Raw genomic sequence first — 19711 nt, forward strand, 5'->3', positions numbered from 1 at the left:
AACAGAACTGAACATAGTTCAATGATAACTCACTTTAAGTACTAAGATAATTCTGCCATTCAAAAAAGTTGTTTTATTACTATACACTTAACAGAAATTCCAAAATCAAGCCAAATCAGGAGAGCGACTAATTAAAAAAACACTCTCAAGAAGTGAGAATAGCTCCATGGTAGAGTAAAAGTTCAATCCCAAGACCCCTAAAACAAGACTCATCAAAAACTCTCCTCCACAGATTGCAGATGTCAAGTAAACAAAACTAAACATACTAAACAATACAATTAATCTACTTACCTGTTCTCTCTCAAATATATCCATTAAGTGCTCAAGTCCAAGATTCCTCACAAATTGAGTTATGCTAAAATCTACTCCTGGAACTGAAAAATTCAAAGAAAAAAACAGAACAAAATTTTTACCCCAGAATAATACATATCAGCATTATAGTAATACAGTTCTGTGATGTCACCATATATGTGAAGATAAAGATGATGCAAAACACTAGTAACCAGTTAGGACAGAATATAGAATCAAAAGTCACAAAAAGCAAGAATTGTAACATTTCAACGTTCATAGGGATATTTAAACACTGGAGCATTCTCAGGTTTAAAAAAACTTCTCACCAGCACAACTATGCTTATTGCAGCATTATTTACCATAGCTAAGATATGGAACCAACCCAGATGCCCCTCAGTAGATGAATGGATCAAGAAAATGTGGTATATATACACAATGGAATTCTATGCCTCCATCAGAAAGAATGACATTGCCCCATTTGTTAGGAAATGGAAAGGCTTGGAAAAAATTATATTAAGTGAATTAAGCCAAGCCCAAAGAAACACAGGTCCCATGGTTTCCCTTATTTGCAATATCTAGTATATGTATGAGTCAAGCAGAAAAGGTTAGATAATGTGATGTTAGGAAAATGAACCCTTAGATATATATTGAAAGGTTTTTTCTTCTTTCATGCATTTGTTTTTTAACGCATTTATAAGATTATTTCTTTGTTGCTTTGTATGTCCCTCCCCCACAGTATAACCCCTGCTTTCACTATATTTGATGTCGGTATAATTTGTGGAGGAGATGGGGAAAAACAAGTCGTTTAAGGATACAGGTGGACCCGTTGTAACATTGAGAAGTACAAGTTGTCATGTTGAAAACGAACTTTACAACTTTGGTGCGGGGAGGGGGGGGGAGGCTGGGAAGGGATTGTGAAGGGTAAACAAAGGAGGAGGCTGCAATGCTTGGTAAGAAATGTACTCATTATCTTGCCCATGTAATTGTAACCCCTCTGTACAGTATGTTCACAAAAAATAAAAAAATAAATTAATTAAAAAAAACTTCTCATTTTTAGTTTTATATTTTATTTTTAACCTTATCTTTAAGATTAATGATTTATCTTTCAGAATGTAGGCTCCTTTTCAAAACAAGGTCCATAATTTGGCATGGTAGTATATGTTTGTAAGGCTAGCATATAGGAGGTTGAAGCTATCTCAAGGTCAAAGGGGTTGAAACAAATTATTGTGGATAAGGTAAGCGGAATTTTGACAGGCGAAGGTTTACATCTGAAGATTAGTTAAGCAGAGGTAAGAGTCAACTTTCAACTTGGAAGGACATAGTTTCATTAGGAATTCTATTAGTAATGTGAAAAAACAACAAAAGGCTATAATTTAGATTAATAGTTACGTTTAAGGTTAAAAAACGACTTTCTACCATTCTAAATGACAAATATGAGGCTACAATGCCAGTTAAAGTTTTTGTTAAGCTGAACATCATGGTTCAAAGTCAGCCCAGGCAAAAAAGTCTGTGTCACTTTATCTCCAACAAACCACCAAAAAGCCATTAGTGGAATGGTAGCCCCAAGCAAAAAAGCTCAGAGACAGCGCATAGACCCCAAGTTCAAGCCCCAGGACTGAATTACAGAATATCTCACCCTCCTTTCTCTCCAAACTGGAAGCACCCTCTGGTCCACTTGAACCAACTACTGAAGACAGTTCAGAAAAACTCCCAGATAAGTTGTCCAGACTGCTTGCTGCAGAAAGGCTTGATGGGCTAGATGGACCAGAAGACAGAGAATCTGCAGTGGCTCCAGGGCTTCTCACACCATTGAGCACTTGAGGTTTATAGCATGAAGGCAGAGCAGAAGGAGGCATAGCAGCTGTCAGGAGGGCACTGACATCATCAGCCTAGGGTATATTTAAACAGAGAAGAATCTGTCATAAGCAAAATTTAAAATTCCATTATACCTAGTAGGATACAATAAAAAACATGACAAAAACCCAGTAGATGTGCACTAAGACTATTATCATATAATGCTGATAAACACTTGATTATTTTATAGGTAAGGTGAACAATTAGCTAAATTGTTATTAAGTATAAAACATAATTGCCAACATCCCTTCCAAGCCACATAAAATCAAAATAAATCTGTTAAATGTGGCAAAACATGAACAAAATCCTAATTTTGATATCATGATTAAAGGACACTGAAACCAATTATAGTCACAACAATTTTAAAAAGGTCAGTTTTTAACCCTACTATAGTTGTTCTAATTCAACAGATGTAGAACTTAAGCACAGACTAATGTTTGTATTTAATAGAAAATAGTGATATGTTTGTTTCTCAAAATTGAAAACAAAAAAAACTTTTTTGGGAGGTTCTGGTTGTGGAGCCTGAACTCTGGGCCTGGACGCTGTCCCTCAGCTCTTTAGCTCAAGGCTAACACTCTACCACTTGAGCCACTTCCGGCTTTTTCCCCCCTGCTTATGTGGTGCTGAGGAATCGAACCCAGGGCCTCAAGCATGCAAGTCAAGTGTTCTACCACTGAGCTACCTTCCCAGACCAAAAACAAAATTTTTGGTAACAAAGATAATTTTAGTCAAATCTGCTAGAATGGGAAACTCTCCCAAACTTGCTGATATTACTCTGTTTCATTAGCAACAAAAACCATCTTTCACAAGATACTGGGTAAAAACATCCAGCAAGAAGTAAATCAATGTTTTCAGTTTATACCCTGCACCAACCCAATCTTTACTTTTCTCTTTCCCCACTCAATTTGTACCTTTTCTGTATATAACACTTGTTTATAACAATAGTACCAGTTATTGCATGCTTTTTATGTGTCTGATGTCATATCTAGGACTTTAAATATATTAACTAATTTACTTCTCATATTGAGCAGACATGTTTTACTCCTTACAGATAACATATCTAAACCTTAGCAATTAGGAAACTTGGTAGAATGTACAACCATGACAGAGCTAGAATTCTAGGATAATATTCTAAAGCTCATGCATGATCTCTAGTATTTTGTTCTCTGCCACTTAATTATATGGTGAATGAACATATGGGGAAAATGAACTCTCTAAAGTAGCTTGGAACTGAAAGAACTGAAGGAATCAAGCAGTAATTATGATCTGATTGTCAGCCTGCTAAGGAAAATCTATTTAAACCCCAGATACAGTTGAACTAAATCATTTTCTCATTGTAGCTTGGAATAGTAGAATCTCAGTAGAAAGCAATTTGTAGAAGAGACTTTTTCCTTTCCATCTCAAAGGAGCTCTTGTTTCTTTACTGCTCTGGCAAGCAAAATTACACTTGTGCTACAGTGGTCAAAGTAGAGGTGGAAGCTATAGTTGACATTCCTATATAAATTCTATTGGGGAAAAGAACAAGAATGAAAGAAGTTGTGTGGGAAGAAAAGGACATCTCTATTAGTAGCCGGCTGGGTAGGTTTACCTTCAGGGCACTGTTCCTAAGACTGATGGTCTATACAATCTTGTTACTATTATAACATTCATGGAGGGCTTGTTACTGTTTCCTAAGCAGTTAATAGTGTTTTTTTCCCCTACTTTCATGGTACTTAGTACAAAATTACTGATCAATAATTCTATTATTTAAATTTTAATACCAAAGAATTTTAAAATTTAAGTTTGGGCAGAAAACCAGATTTTGTTACATTCACTATAAAGACATTTTATATAAATCTATCAAGTGAATTTTAAAAGGTCAGGAAAGCATTAAGGTTTTTTCAAAGAGCCCATCACTTACTGAAACTAAATCTAAAGGTGTTTGTCCTTCCTGATTTTTAAGAGTAGGATCAGCTCCGTGGGCCAACAATAAAGCACAAAGCTGTGTTCGTCCCTTTTGGGCTGCTTCATGCAAAGGTGTGAAAGCCCATTTGTCCGTGGCATTGACACAGGCATTGTACTTTATTAGTAAAGCTGCTACGTCTACATGCTGTAAAAGAAAATACTACTGTTATGGTCTGACATATTATATTATTACACTTTAGTTCTTAAGAAGAAATGACGTCTGTACCTACCTCCACATTTTCAAAATTAACTCTGAAAATGACACTAATTTATGGTAGCTGCTTAAAATTACAGTAGAAATTTCAGTAACTTGAGAACTACTTAGAAAATAGTTCAGGATTCTATATAAGAAACTACTTTAATGATTTCAAACTTACTCATGTGTTATAACTTAATATCAACTTATAAACTAGTAGCCTTCCTCAATTATTCAAACTACACTACTGATACTGGTTAACATTGACCATACCATTCAGGGTTATTCAGAATCAGAAAGAAGGTACCTGTACCCCTACAAATTCTTGTGAAACCTTATGGATTTCCTGAGCATGAACAAATAAACATATTGATAATATCTCACTGAAAATAAGAGAGAAGTCTTAAGCAAGACAATAAAACAATCGCAACACAGCAAGCTTACAAGTAGTTTCAGAGCTAAAACTTATATATAATTTAGCTTTTACTTTTCTGTAAAATGAAAAAAGTCAAACTAAATTCCATATGCACTTCAATATTGACTTTCACTTTGAAAATTACATGGATTTTAAAAGGTTATCACAGAACTTACCCCATAAGATGCTGCATTATGTAAAGGAATAAGTCCTCCTTTGTCTTGAGCATTAACATCAGCTCCATGTTGTAACAAATACTCTGCAACTTCTAAATTATTATAACCAGCTAAAAAAAAAAAACCCCACCATATTACTTTCACTTGTAATACAGTCACCTACATGTTGCATACAGCTATATTTATAAAGCATAGATACTAAAAACAAAAAAGAAAATTTATATAATCTGAAATTATTGAGTCTATTAAAACTTAGCTTCTGAGGCCAGCTATGGTGGTTCACACTAAAAATCCCAGCTACTCGGAGGCAGAGATTGGGAAGCAGGCAGGATTATAATTTAAGTCCATGTCTGAGGCCGGCTGGGCAAAATGCAGTAGATCATCTGCAAGGCCCTGAGTTCAAAGCCCACTACTGCTAACTCCCTTCCCTCAAAACCAAACAAATAAAATGTAGAAAGCAAGGACAGAAGGGAGATTGATACTGGTGTAAAATCTTGGGGAACTTTTTGGTTGGTGATGATGTTCATTGGTTTTAGAGACTCCCAAAACATTATTGATCAGCTTTCTTGTACCTTCCTATCAAAGTCTCTGCTTTTGGGAGGGTGGCTCAGTGGTAGAGTGCTTGTGTTGCAAGCATAGGCCCTGGGTTCGATTCCTCAGCACCACATAAGCAGAAAAAGCCAGAAGTGGCATTGTGGCTCAAGTGGTAGAGCACTAGCCTTGAGCTGAAGAGCTGAGGGACAGCGCCCAGGCCCAGAGTTCAGGCCCCACAACTGACCAAAAAAAAAAAAAAAAAACCCCACAAAAAAACAAAACCAAAAAAACCCCAGTCCTTGCTTTCACAGTCGTTACGTAATAACTCCTAAACTCAGGTTTATTTTCTCAAGGATTCTTTAAGTCACAGGCATCTAAACACATAAAAAACCAAGTTAGGAGTGTAAGTTAGCTGTAACATTAGAAGCAGAACAGCAGGATGAGTCTGAAAGTACTCATTCTCAGGTCATACATAAAAGCATATGCTCTTTGCTAGGGAGAATTTACATGTTCCTATCTCTGATTAAGGAATCTACTCACTGCTAAAGCCATGAAGTAAAGCTTTGTATTTTGGAAACATGCATAATCTCCCAGCTACCATTCTATCAATAAAGTATATTCTATTTGACATACAATCGTAAGAAAAGAAAAGCAAATTTTCAACTTAACTTTGGGAACATAGAAACAGATATCACTTGAAACTTGAAAAATGGTTCAAATGTTTTATTCATACTTATGTTTACTGTAGTTGTTTTTATTTTTTGTTGAAGGATCTAAAGTATGAAAAATTTTAAAAATCAAGTGAGAAAACCAAAATGACCATAAACTATTATAATAATCTAGAACTCTTTCTAGGTCTCAAGGTATAGCATTTAATCCTACAAAAATAGTTTGAGAGAAATATCTTGTATACTCAACATAAATTTTAATATTACTGCTAAATATTGTACTAAGCTACAATAAAGATAAAAAAGCTAATCAAATATGTACAGTACAACTTCCGACCAGGTTATACCCATACATTGCATGGACTAGAAACTGGCACAAGGAAGGAAGTAGTGAAGCTTTTGCTTTGTCATTTATGGCTTGTCCTTTCCAAAAATGCTCTAACGCAGAGCATAGTTAAAGTAATTCATATTCTTGGATAATGTTTGGGGTCCAAACACTAGCAACACACTGAGTTATGCTACAAGACTGACATGAACTCAGAAATGTTTTTCATTTCTTATGTTATATAAAACTAGAAGAAATATCTGTATTACTTAATTTTTACTTTTGTTTTAAACTAGGTTTAGATAATTGTGTCTATTATGGAACTCTCCTGAGGCATTAGATGTAGCTCTGAGATTTTCATAACTTATTCTCTAGTATCTGCAATGCAGCTGAAAACATTATATTGAGATCATATCATTGTATACCTACACTAAAACCAACAGTGCACTGAAGGTCAACTTCGTGAAGGAAAAGGTAGAACAAATGGGATCAATGCCTTAACTCAAGTGGCTTGGATGTGACTGTATTTGGAGATGGAGTCTTTAAAGAGACAAAGAAGTGAAAATGAAGCCATTAAGATAGGGATTAATCTAATCTGGTCAGTGTCTTGGTAAGACCTATGAGAAAAAAATTTGTTGTTGATTCTGGCAGTTCTTGCAAAATAAACACAAAAATAACTTTGGCAAAGGTTTATGTAACTCCTTCAATATTTTAATGATTATTTTGTGGTTTGTATTTAGCAGCAATCATCAGAAAAGTAGAAGCTTTAGCTTCCCATGAGGAAGGCTAGCTGAAGCAGGCTTATTTTTAAATTCACCAAAGATGATTCAAGCAATACAGGATTCTTAACAAAGATCCCAAAAGCCGGGTGTGCTGGTGGCTTATTCCTGTAATCCTTGCTACCCAGTAGGCTGAGATCTGAAGATTGTGGTAATTGAAGTCAGCAAAGGAAGGAAAATCTGTGACTTCAATTAACCACCAGAAAACTGGAAGTAGAGATCTGGCTCAAAGTAACATCAGTCTTGTGCAAAAGAGCTCAGGGACAGCATCTAGGCCCTGAGTTCAAGTCCCATGACTGACAAAAGAAAAAGATCCACTTGAGCCACAGTGTCACTTCCTGTTTTCTGGTGGTTTATTGGAGATAAGAGTCTCACAGACTTTCTTGAGCAATCCTCAGATCTCAGCCTCCTAAGTAGCTATGATTACAGGCCTGAGCCACTGACGCACAACTTATAGGCAATATTTTACTTCACCAATCAAAGTCTGTGAAACTTCATTCACATACCTGCTAAATGTAAAGGGGTAGAATGTCGGCCTTGGGTATCACGGCAATTTACATTATCAGGTGAAGACAACTTCTTCACTCTGGCTAAACAACCTTTTTTGGCAGCATCTAGCAAGGCTGCATCTCCCCTAAGTAGGTCTTGGATATCTGTATCTCCATCTTTAACAAGATCCAAAGGAGTATTCCCATCCCTGTTTTTCTTTGTAGGATCTGCACCATGCTGGAGATTGAAAAATAAAAAGAGAAGAGGAAGGACTTTAGGTGAATCTTTCATAATTGAGAAAAGTCAATGCAACCAAGTCAACGAAACTAATTTTATACCCTAAGTTAAAATGATTGTTATTAATGTGAAAATATAGAAGCAGTTAAGTATTATGGATTTTTAATAAGGCATGAATGATAACAATTTTAAACTACATTTAAAATAAAAGTATTTCATCAAAAATTAATTGATGTACATCATAGTCATGCTTTAATTAATGACAGGTACAGGTTCTGAAAAAAATGCATTCCCAAGTGATTTCATCATTGTGCAAATATCATAGCCAAACACCTATTTACACTAATGTAGATAGCAGAGCCTAGATAGCTAGGCTACATGGTATAGTTTACTGCTTCTAAGTTATAAACCCAAACAGTCTGCTAATATATAAAATATCATAGATAACTAACACAATGCGATATTTTCTTTTTCTTTTCTTTCTTTTTTTTTTTGTCGGTCATGAGTCCTGAATGCTGGGCCTAGTCGCTGTCCCTCAGCTCAAGGCTAGCGGTCTACCACTTGAGCCACAGCACTCTCTGGCTTTTTCTGCTTATGTGGTGCTGAGGAATCAAACATAGGGCCTCATGCATGAAAGGCAAGCACTCTACTAATGAGCAACCTTCCCAGCCCAGAATGAGAGATATATTTTTGTACCTAGTTATCAAAAACATTTTCAGCAGCCTTATAATTTATTACAATAAAAATATCTGAAGTTTACCATTAACTGAATCATTATTTTATAACTCATGGATTTTTACCTTTCAAAAAGTGTGAATCTATCTTCTAATGTATTTACTGTGACACTAGTGCCATCAACTTTATCAATGTTAAATTAATTTGGTTTATAAACTATATACTTCAAAGCATTTAAAGTTAAATAACTAAACTGTACAGGTAAACAGACCTGTGAAATGTTGAGTTTGTCAATTAAAATAATGTTCAAGACATTTTTTTTCCCCTGAAATCTACTTATTGAAACTCTCAATAAGTGTAATTTTATACGAGAGTTGCTGGAAAAAGTTAAATTTTGCTAAATAATTTACCCTGTCCACAGAAGTATTTGAAATATACCTGGAGCAGAAGCTTGCAAATTTCGTATTTTCCTTTGGCTGCAGCTTCATGTAAAGGTGTGAATTTCCATAAATCAGCTACATTAACTACTGCTCCATGCTTAACAAGAAGCTCTGCAACTTCATAATGTCCATAAGAACATGCATTGTGCAAAGGTACAAGGCCTCTGAAATAAAGAGGTAAATGAATAAAACCAGAAAAAGACATGATTTAATTTCAACAATTATACATAAATGATGAAAGACATTTTTTTTGGGGGGGGAGAGGGGGTCCGGTCGTGGGGACTGAACTCTGGGCTTGGGCGCTGTCCCTCAGCTCTTTAGCTCAAGGCTAGCGCTCTACCACTTGAGCCACAGCACCACTTCCGGCTTTTTTCTTTTTGCTTATGTGGTGCTGAGGAATCGAACCCAGGGCCTCAGACATGCAAGGCAAGCGCTCTACCACTGAGTCACCTTCCCAGCCCATGAAAGACATTTCTTTTTTTTTTTTTTGGGTCCAGTCGTGGGGCCTGAACTCTGGGCCTGGGCGCTGTCCCTCAGCTCTTCCGCTCAAGGCTAGCGCTCTATCACTTGAGCCACAGCGCCACTTCCGGCTTTTTTCTTTTTGCTTATGTGGTGCTGAGGAATCGAACCCAGGGCCTCAGGCATGCAAGGCAAGCGCTCTACCACTGAGCCACCTTCCCAGCCCTGAAAGACATTTCTTAAACTGCCTAATTATTGTACTTTAAAGAACCTAAATCTATGGAAAACAGAAAATAAAAAATTTGGAGGGGGGTGAGTTTTTAAAAAACATTTTAAATGCAGACAATATGATAAACATTCAGGTAACTTAATATCTAGAATTATGTATATTTGTATATATGCTTATTTATTTATTTGAATGTACCAGAACTGGGAATTCAGTACCCGAACACTGGTCCCTTAGCTTTTTCATTTAAGATGAACACTTCACAACTTGAGCCACATCTCCATTTTTGGCTTTTTTCCCCCCTTCCCTTGTTTCCATTTCACTTGACTTTTTGCTGGTTAATGGAGATAAGAGTCTCAAGGACTTCGCTATCTGGGCTGGCTTGGAATTGTGATCCTCAATTCTTGAGGCCTCCTGATAGCTAGAATTATAGGCATGAACCATTGACATGTGGGTGAGAATTGTATTATTTTTTAGTAAAAATGATTTCAAGGTACATTTGAAAAATTCAAACATCTTCAATAAACAATAAAAACATTTACTAGTGGCTCATTCCTGTAAATCTAGCTTCTCAGGAGACTGAGATCTGAGGACCATGGTTCAAAGCCAGCCTAGGCAGGAAAGTCTGTGAGACTCTTATCTCCAATTAACCACCAGAAAACTGTAAGTGGGGTTGTGGCTCAAGTGGTAGAGCACTTACCTTGAGCTGAGGAGCTCAGGAACAGCACCCAGGCCCAGTAGTTCAAGCCCCACAAACAACAAACAAACAAAAAAAGAGTGTCATATAATTGCTAACCTTATCTTGAAACTGAGAAACTACATTTAAACTGTTATTTAAAGAAAAAAGTTGGCAACTATCAACAAAGTGTTTTCTTCTTCCTAAAAGGCCAAGGATGTGTGGTAGTTGCTGGTGCTTACCCTTTATCTTTAGCGTGCACATCAGCTCCGTGCTGTAGCAGGTATTCCACCACAGACACTCTGTTATACCCAGCTGCAAAATGGAGTGGCGTAGACTGACGTCCTTCAATGTCTCTGCAGTTGACACTCTGAATAGTACACAGTTTCTGAAGGATTGAATACAACAAACAATGCTATAAAATCTTCTTGTTTCAACTCATATAGCAGAAATTTCAAATGTCTCACTTATTTTGTCTCATTAGTTTTCTCCAATCATTTATTCTTTTTTCTTTTTTTTGTGCCAGTATTATAGCTTGAACTCAGGGCCTTGATGCTGTCCTGTAGATCTGTTTGCTCAAGGCTAGAGCTCTACCACTTCAGCTACACCTCCACTTTTGACTTTTTGGTAGTTAATAGGAGATATGAATCTTGGGACTTTTCCTAACTGGACTGGCTTTGAATAGTGATTCTCAGATCTCAGCTTCCTAAGTAGCTAGGATTTATAGACAAGAGTGACTGGCACCAGGCCTGAGTATTTTAAGCCAGGTGTGGTGGGGTATGTCTCTGATTCCAGCACTTAGGAGGCAGAGATAGGAGAACTATTTGATGCTAGGGTGGCTAAGGCCTTGGTGTCTTCTCCCTGTCTCCATTATAATAAGATCTCTAGGTGATCTATAAGCACATTAAAGTTTGAAATGTCCTCCTCTGGACCAGTAGTTGTTTCAAATCTCAAGATGTTTACATTCTGTGGCTGGATTGGGTTTTGAGAATTTACATTTCTAGGTGATGTGATATTGATGGTCAAGGAACCAAACTTAAGAGACTAAGTCACACTGCACTAGTTAAGAATTCATTTTCTTTCTTTTCTTTTTTTGGCGGTCGTGGGGCTTGAACTCTGAACCGGGGTGCTGTCCCTCAGCTCTTCAGCTCAAGGCAAGCAGTCTACCATTTGAGCCACAGCACCACTTCCGGTTTTTTGGTGGTTTATTGGAAATGAGTCTCACAGACTTTTCTTGACTGGGCTGAATTTGAACTGCAAGCCTCAGATCTCAGCCTCCTGAGATTACAGGCGTGAGCCACCAGCACCCAGCCTTTTTTTTTTTTTTCCTTTGGTCTGTCCTGGGGTTTGAACTCTGGGCCTGTGCGCTGTTCCTCAGCTCTACCACTTGTGCCACAGCGTCACTTCCGGTTTTCTGGTGGTTAATTGGAGATAAGAGTCTCATGGACTTTGCTGCCCAGGCTGGCTTTGAAGGGTGATCCTCAGATCTCAGCCTCTTGCGAAGCTAGGGTTACAGGTGTGAGCCACTGGTGTCTGGTTCATTTTCTTTTTTAATAGCTATTTATTTTGTTGTTATCATAAAGGTGATGTACAAAGAGATTACAATTATGTGAGACATTCTCCCCCAGTCTCTCCCTCTCATCTCTATTCACGAGTTGTATAGTTCACTTTCATTAGTGTCCAATGAGCAGGAATGAATTTGTTTAATATGAGTACCAAGTACTACTAGATGTGGTAATTATTACAGATCATTTTACTTCCTATGTAATTTTATCCATTCTCAGTCAGATTTTTCTATTTGTATTTGATAAATCATCTAGACTAATGGGTCACCACTAAATACAAATGAGCACGTAAGTATTCACTGGTAGGCAGATGCTCTTGATGCATACAGATCCATTTGCTTAGAAAAAGGTTAACGGTGATAAACTTCCAACAAGGGGATTTTAAAAGCTGAAGGAAGACAGACTAATGTCTTATCACAGGGAGAGATGGTCTTTCTTATTTTATTCTCTAAGTCTACTCTAGCCTCAAGCTTGTATTTTTCTTCACTGATTTCTTCTTCTGGCCTCCTTTATTATGAAAACAATGCTTAACTATTTCCTTTTGATACAGTGTCTTGCTATGTCACCTAGGTTGCTCCATCTCTTGATCCTCTTGCCTTAACATCCTGGTGTGGTTATAACAGGTGTACCATTATTCCTGGCAAAGTTTGATTATATAATTTTATGCTTATAACAGTTTCATGTTCTGAAACTGGTTAAATGGCTTTATGTTCTTTAATAAGGATAAATGAGTAAGCATTTAAAATTTACCAATTTCTTGGCACATGCATACAAAAAGTCAGCTAGCTGTCTGTCCTTATCTATTTGCCTTTAAGTTTTTATCATTTGTTTTGCAAAAAACAATTTCGTTATTCAGATTCAGCAATATAAAAGGGTAAGATGCATTAAAAAATCAGTTTTCAGAAAGCTTTTCATTTAAGAGATCAAGGACAAGCATGGTACACATCTGTGATCCCAATAACTTGTGAGGCTGAGAGAACTGAATTTGGACTACATGAGATTTACCCTATTTCAAAAACAAAAACAAGTCAAAAAACAAAACCACTGAATAAATTATCTTGAAGCTCCAGAATGAGGCCAACAATGCATTTCTCTATCAGACAGTTTAGGCCAGGTGCTGGTGGCTCATGTCTGTAATCCTAGCTACTCAGGAAGCTGAGATTTGAGGATCTCGGTTCAAAAGCCAGCCCAGGCAGGAAAGTCTGTGAGACTCTTATCTCCAATTAACCACCAAAAACAGTGAGTGGTGCTGTGGTTCAAGTGGTAGAGCATTAGCCTTGAGCTGAAAAGCTCAGGGACAGCTCCCAGGCCTGGAGTTCAAGCCCCATGACCGGGGGGAAAAAAGTCTAAATTGACATTGTGTAGGAGGTTTGTTTAGGACTGAAACAACTATATAGAAATATAGTTAAATTATTTCAAATAATTACTTCTACTATAAATAAAATTTAGCTTTTTATAAAACTTATCAATCATTGTTGTCCCCTCAAGTATCATCAAGTTTTGGAAAGGAAATACAGAAAGCTTTAAAAATTAGCTTTAAAAATTTTAACCCTCTGAAGATTTAGCTAATAATAAAACATGCTGAAAAATTCTAATTTGTATTAAGTAGCTGAATTGTGAAACTCTTGGTCTTTGAAAACATTAGGTTTTTGAGTTATTCATCAGAGTATTTCTGTAGATAACAGATAACCTGGTACTGGCAGTAAAACATTACATACAGATATATGACAAAGTCTAAGCAGAATCTCAGGAAAGGTTTTCCTGAGGAAGACTGATTTAGGAAATGGGGTAGACAAGAACCAAAGTTGGTTGCTGTAAGCAAAACAAACAGTAGTCTAGATTAACAGTGGAATATTAGAAGACAGTGGCTCTGAGAAGGGGCAATAACTATATTACTACTGTATCAACATAGATCCCAGAGGCAGAGGGGAGAAAGAAATGAGGAAACCTGTTTATGTGTCATCTGTAAACAATACTGGACAGTAATTTGATGCACCTTATTTTTGTTGTAGAGTTTTTGTTTTATTTTTTTTTGGGGGGGGGGTAGTTCCAGGATTTGAATTCATGGCCTCTCACTTAATGAGGTTTTTCTATCACTTGAACCACACCCCAGTCTTTGCCTTTTATTGAGACAAGGTCTTGCTATGTAGTTATGGTTGGCCTAAAACAGGACCTTTCTTTCTGCACCTGTCATCTCAATGTCAGGATCACAGGTATTTGCCACCATTCCCAGTATACACCTTACTTTTCTTTATTGGTGTTGGTCATGGGGCTTGGAACCCAGGGTCTGGGTGCAGTCCTTGAGCTTCTTTTGCTCAAGGCTAGTTTTTACTGGAGATGAGTCTCACAAATTTTCCTGTCCCAGGCTGGCTTTGAACCACAATCCTGAAATCGCAGCCTCTTGAGTAGCTAGGACAATAGATGTGAGTCACTGGCACCCCACTACATGTTAGTCTTTTAAAGGGACAAATGAACAGTTCTTTAAATAAAATCTACTTGGTGTTATATAAAATTTAAACTAGTGAATGTGATACTTACTGAAATCTGAAACTTTAAATCTTTTTCTTTCATTACCTAGTGTTCCTTATTTTCATAGAGGTAGGTATTTTTGTCCTTTTAAAGCAAGGCACACAAAAACCAAGACCTTCATTATAATAGTACAAATTCATTAAACAATGTCAAAAGACAAACTCTAAAGCTAACAAAAACATTCAATTTTATCTTACTTTTACAGTTTCCACATCTCCGGCCTTTGCAGCTTCCAGCAATTGTCGGTCTGCCTCTGAATTACCTAACGGAATACCCTCTAAAAAGAAAGAGAGGAAAAGTTATGATTAACTTCTATTTAGAAAATAGCACTACGCTTCAAGGGAGGTACCTTTCTAAAGAGCAAAGATCTCTTACAAGTTTACTAGATTATATAGGAAATTTTCCTTAGTAGTGAGGAAAAATATTAAAGTTCCTAACAATATTCTGAAACATACTGAATATAAATATTATATAAGTATGTGTAGTTATAAAATGTGACTTGAGCATAGAAAATACAAAATAGGTAATGAAGGTAATGGTATGCCCTATAACTATGAGGAATGCCAGCAAAGTATTAAATTAGGAGACTAATTCTGCCATTAACTAGTTAATGAACTTGGATAAATCACTTTAATTTCCTGAGCTTCAATGTATTTTTCAATTCTGAAGAATTGGAATTGGAGGCATGGTTCAAGTGGTAGAGCAGCAAGTATAAGTGGAAAAAGCCTACCAATAGCACAAGGCCCTGAGTTCAAACCCCAGTACTAACACAGAACAAAAAAACAAAACTAAACAAAACCTAGGAAAAAACTTAGGTAAATATTTCTACATTTTAGAAAATTTTCTTAGGGTATCACTTCAAAGGCAAAACTAAAAATGAAAATTGATTTAAAAAACATCAGGTAATGTCATGGCACTTAACAAAGCTGTAAGACAATATGGAAAACCACATATTACAGTATGTATTTAAAAAATACGTTTATATATAAGCGTTCTTATGAAGATTAACCAGGAAGGGTTTAATACAAATCTGAGTATATTAACAAGTAATTAATACACAGAAAAAGAGAAATGGCCAATAAAGTTATGTTTGAACTTACTTATACTCAGAAATACTAAAATGAAATGGTGTTTTTACCCAGCAATAGGAAAAGAGGAACTGGGGAGCTATACAGACCGTATTTCTAGTTTGCATTAAAAAGAGTTTTTTTTAATTCACTAATGCATGCTTAGCCAAGGAAGACATTAAGAATTGTAATAGCTGGTGCTGACAAGGAAAACATGTCATTAGTGTTAGCAGGAGTGCAAAATAGTATATAGTTTTTCTAGAAGATAATCTACCTTGAAAATTCCAAATTTATTCTAAGAAATGAGTGGGAAAGATAAGTAAAACTATATAATACTATTTAGCATAAAACTGCCAAGGCTATAAATTCTATCACTGGGGAACTGAGCAGGACTAGTATTCTTAATCTCTAATCAAGTGTAATATATGGGAGTAATCTTGAAAGTAGATTTGTAGTTAATTCAATTGTGGCAGATCCTAGGAGGTTATATCAATCTGCCTTCATCTCTTTAAGCAGTACATTGCAAAGTGGTTCTCACATCACCGGCATAAGATCATCAAGAATTACTGTTAAAATGAGAAAGTAAAGGCTTGATCTATTTGCTACCTGAGTTTTGAGATCTATGTTCAATCTATGTTCAGTGTGAAGATGTTTAATCTAAATATCTTAAAATAATGAATATGAACAAATTCAATGAAGTAAGTTCTAATAACTCATATAAATTCCACATTCCTTCAATAGGCAGGATCTAAAAAGCAATGAAGCACAGCTAGTATTTAGGCTGTACTTATCACTAGGATTGTTATACTAAAAGATCCTTGAAGACCCTTACACCTTTTTTTGTCAGTTGTAGGGCTTGAACATGGGGCCTGGGTGTTTCCTTGAGCTCTTTTTGTTCAAGTCTTGTGCTCTACCACTTTGAGCCACAGTGTCACTTCCAGTTTTCTGGTGGTTAACTGGAGGTAAAAGTCTCACAGACTTTCCTACCTGGACTGACTTTCAACAGCAGCCCTCAGATTCTCAGCCTCCTGAGTAGCATGGAATACAGGCATAAGCCACCAGTGTCTGGCCCCCTTACACCTTCTTAAGTTTTCCTTTCTTCTTATTTTCACTGGGTACTGAGGCCTGAACTCACGTCTTTGGACTCATTCTCAGCTTGCTTAGCTAGCACTCTACTGACTTGAGCGATACTTCCAGTCTTGCATTTTGCTGTTAGAGATGTAGTCTCTCAGACTTTTCTGCTTGGGCTGGCTTTGAACTGTGAACGTCCAGCATCCTGAGTATCTAGAATCACCAGTGTGAGCTAAAAAGTGTGTGTGGGTTAGCTGTATCTTAATTTTAAAAAACCCAAAACAAAAAACCAACGCTGTTACACAGTCTCATTATATAGCCAACAGCTATCATGCTACATTCTGGTATTACAAGTGTGCACCACTACATCCAGAAGAAAAGGTTTTTTTTTTTTAAAAAAACCAAAAACCAAAAATCAAAAAAACTTCCTTTATAAAAAAGTTAAAGGCATCTACTTAGAGCAACTCGGCAAAATTGCTACTTGAACAAAATCATATGAGTTAATGACATTTGGGTATTAAGTATAATGAAGTGTTTAAAGTATGAACTAAGAAGAAAACAAAAATTTTCTTTTACTTACCAACTCTTACATACAATACTTAGTACGTAAAAAAGTAAAGGCTAATAATAATAATGATGATGATGATGATGATGATGATGATGTAAGCACTTAATACCTTGAAGGAGTTGCTGTACATTTTCATTTCCCATCTGCAAGGCAGTAAAGCCTTGAAGGGATATAATGTTAGGATCACATCCATAGCTCAGGAGTAGACGACAAGTTTGTAAGTGTCCACAATGTGCAGCTCTGTGCAGGGACGTCTGACCAAGATTATCCAATGCATTAACCTTAACGCAGATAAAGTTGAAGTTAGTCTATAGTGCAGTAAATTTATGCTACCATACTATGCTGCCAATGTTACAATGCAGGCAACTTGAAGGAAAATTCCTTTTTGATACTCACATCCGTAGTTCTGCTCAAGTGCCTCAAACCAAATAAAAACATCTGGTAACCTATTATTGTAGATTTAGTACCAATGGGTTTAAATCTCTTATCATCCCTATATGTTAGTAGTATTTAATAACTTTCTTTTTGTTGGTGTGGGGCTTGGACTCAGGACCTGGGCAGTATCTCTGAGCTACTTCATTCAAGGCTAGTACTCTGCTCTACCACTTAGAGCCAGAGCTCTATTTTCAGTTTTTGAGTGGTTTGTTGAAGGCAAGAGTCTCATGGACTTTCCTGCCTGGACAGGCTTTGAACCATTAGCCTCAGACTTCAGCCCCTTGAGTAACAGGTATAAGCCACCAGCACCTGGCCAGAAAACTCAAATTTTGATTGAAAAGTTGTGAGACATTAAGTAATAGTTGTGGTTAACATTAAAGCATCCATAGATTTATCCTATTTAGAGCTAGACACGGCCAAGAAAGTTGAGTCCGTGAATTTTACAGGCTCTCTGGAGGATATGGAGATTAACAATGGCTAGGAACAAAAGTGGGTATTACTTAGCATTAAAATGCTCATCTCTTTTCCCTCCCTTTTTGTGGTTCTAGGGATTAAATTCTGACTATGTTCAAACCAGGCAAGCTTGCTTCTACCACTGAGACACAGCCCCTGCCCTTAAAATATTTATTTCTGTTGTTTGTCTATCTCATTATCATGTAAAGTATAATCTGCATAAATGTAAGAGTATATCCACACAGCGGAATACTTCTCAGCAATTCAATGGAACAATGTTGATATGTTGATGAATGTCCAAAATATTAGAGTGGAAAAATCCTTATACAAGAGTATATGCTGTATGATTCCATGTTATCAAGGCTTCAAGAGGCAAATCTAACATGTCAGAAAGTAAAAATGGCTATTACGTCAAGAGGTTAACATTACCAGGGATGGGATATTAATATTATCTTTTTTGGTAGGGTAGTAGTCATGCTGGGGGCTGAATCCAGGGCCTTGCAAGCTATGACCACTGAGCAACATCACCAAACCCATGTTCTTTCTCTCAACAGTTTTGGCTACACAGATGAATACATTTGTCAAATTTCAGCAAATGTTCATTTAATAGCTGTACCTTTCAAGGCATGTAATTTATCTAAACAGAAATTATGAATGTTGAGCTCACACTGGTTCACATTTGGAAATAATTAGGGATAAGTACAATAATTGGAAATTTACTTTGATATACATAAAAAAATAGGATTGATGGATATGTAAAAACATAATAAAACGTTAGTGGCAAAATCTTTATGTTCTTTAATATTTTTTCAATTCAGCTGTATATTTGAAATTCTTCACAAGGAAAAAAATACTTGTACAACCTTATTCCATCCTTAATTCTGCCTCATGACCATAGATATAATTCAAAACATAGCTGAGAAATTAAGTTCTTCAGTTATCAACCTAGTGTCCACTAATACATTTTTAGATACTGGCTGATTCATATTCATGAAATCAGAAATAGAAACACCGCAATGAACATAAAACTAGACTATGAATAGCCACTCTCCATTCTTTTAGAATCTGAAAGATTTCACGTCAGTATAAGAAACATCACTTGAAAACAGTTTTGGATACCATTGTGTTATGATTAGGGTGACCAACTTGTTCTAGTTTGCCCGGGACTTTTTCAGTTTTTACACCAGAAGTCCTGGTTTTTTTTTTTTTTTTTTGGTTGGTTGTGGGACTTGAACTCTGGGCCTGGGCACTGTCCCTCAGCTCTTCTGCTCAAGGAGAGCGCTCTACCAAATAAGCCACAGCACTACTTTCTGAAAATCCTGTTTTTTTGAAATCTCCAAGTCCTGGGTAAAACTGAGTGCTCAGTCACCCTAGTCAAGACTATTTTGAGTTTCAAAAAATCAATTTTAAACATGTATGAATATATTCTTCAAGTAACACACTACATGTATGAAAAAAGTAATCAATGAAGGTACAGAACAGAGAGACAAATGAGATATGCCAAGCAGTCAAGCAGAAATAAACTTTATTTCATTGAAAAATTTACAATAGGAAAGGCCAAGATTTGCACATTATCAAGAACTCCCCCAAATCAAAGTGAGGTTACGACAGTGAAAGGTAACAGAAAAAGAAACTGGAA

The 19711-nt window shown here is 36.4% G+C and overlaps 1 protein-coding gene across 2 annotated transcripts in view; it reads right to left on the bottom strand.

Moving 5' to 3' along the window:
• Positions 1–19711, bottom strand: part of Tnks2 (tankyrase 2) — a 74218-nt gene that overhangs the window by 17022 nt on the left and 37485 nt on the right. Inside the window, exons 12-20 of one of the 2 annotated variants that reach the window (XM_042689209.1) lie at positions 17294–17465; positions 14676–14755; positions 10627–10772; positions 9022–9187; positions 7689–7908; positions 4877–4986; positions 4046–4234; positions 1928–2180; positions 292–374 (exon numbers count right to left, since the gene is read on the bottom strand). In XM_042689209.1, the coding sequence (XP_042545143.1) occupies positions 292–374; positions 1928–2180; positions 4046–4234; positions 4877–4986; positions 7689–7908; positions 9022–9187; positions 10627–10772; positions 14676–14755; positions 17294–17465 (1419 nt within the window). The remainder of the gene's footprint in view (positions 1–291; positions 375–1927; positions 2181–4045; positions 4235–4876; positions 4987–7688; positions 7909–9021; positions 9188–10626; positions 10773–14675; positions 14756–17293; positions 17466–19711) is intronic. The other variant, XM_042689210.1, reaches the window with a different exon arrangement.

This window comes from Dipodomys spectabilis, unplaced genomic scaffold (genome assembly GCF_019054845.1).
Source record: "Dipodomys spectabilis isolate Male_0828 unplaced genomic scaffold, ASM1905484v1 ptg000125l, whole genome shotgun sequence".
Classification (NCBI taxonomy): domain Eukaryota; kingdom Metazoa; phylum Chordata; class Mammalia; order Rodentia; family Heteromyidae; genus Dipodomys; species Dipodomys spectabilis.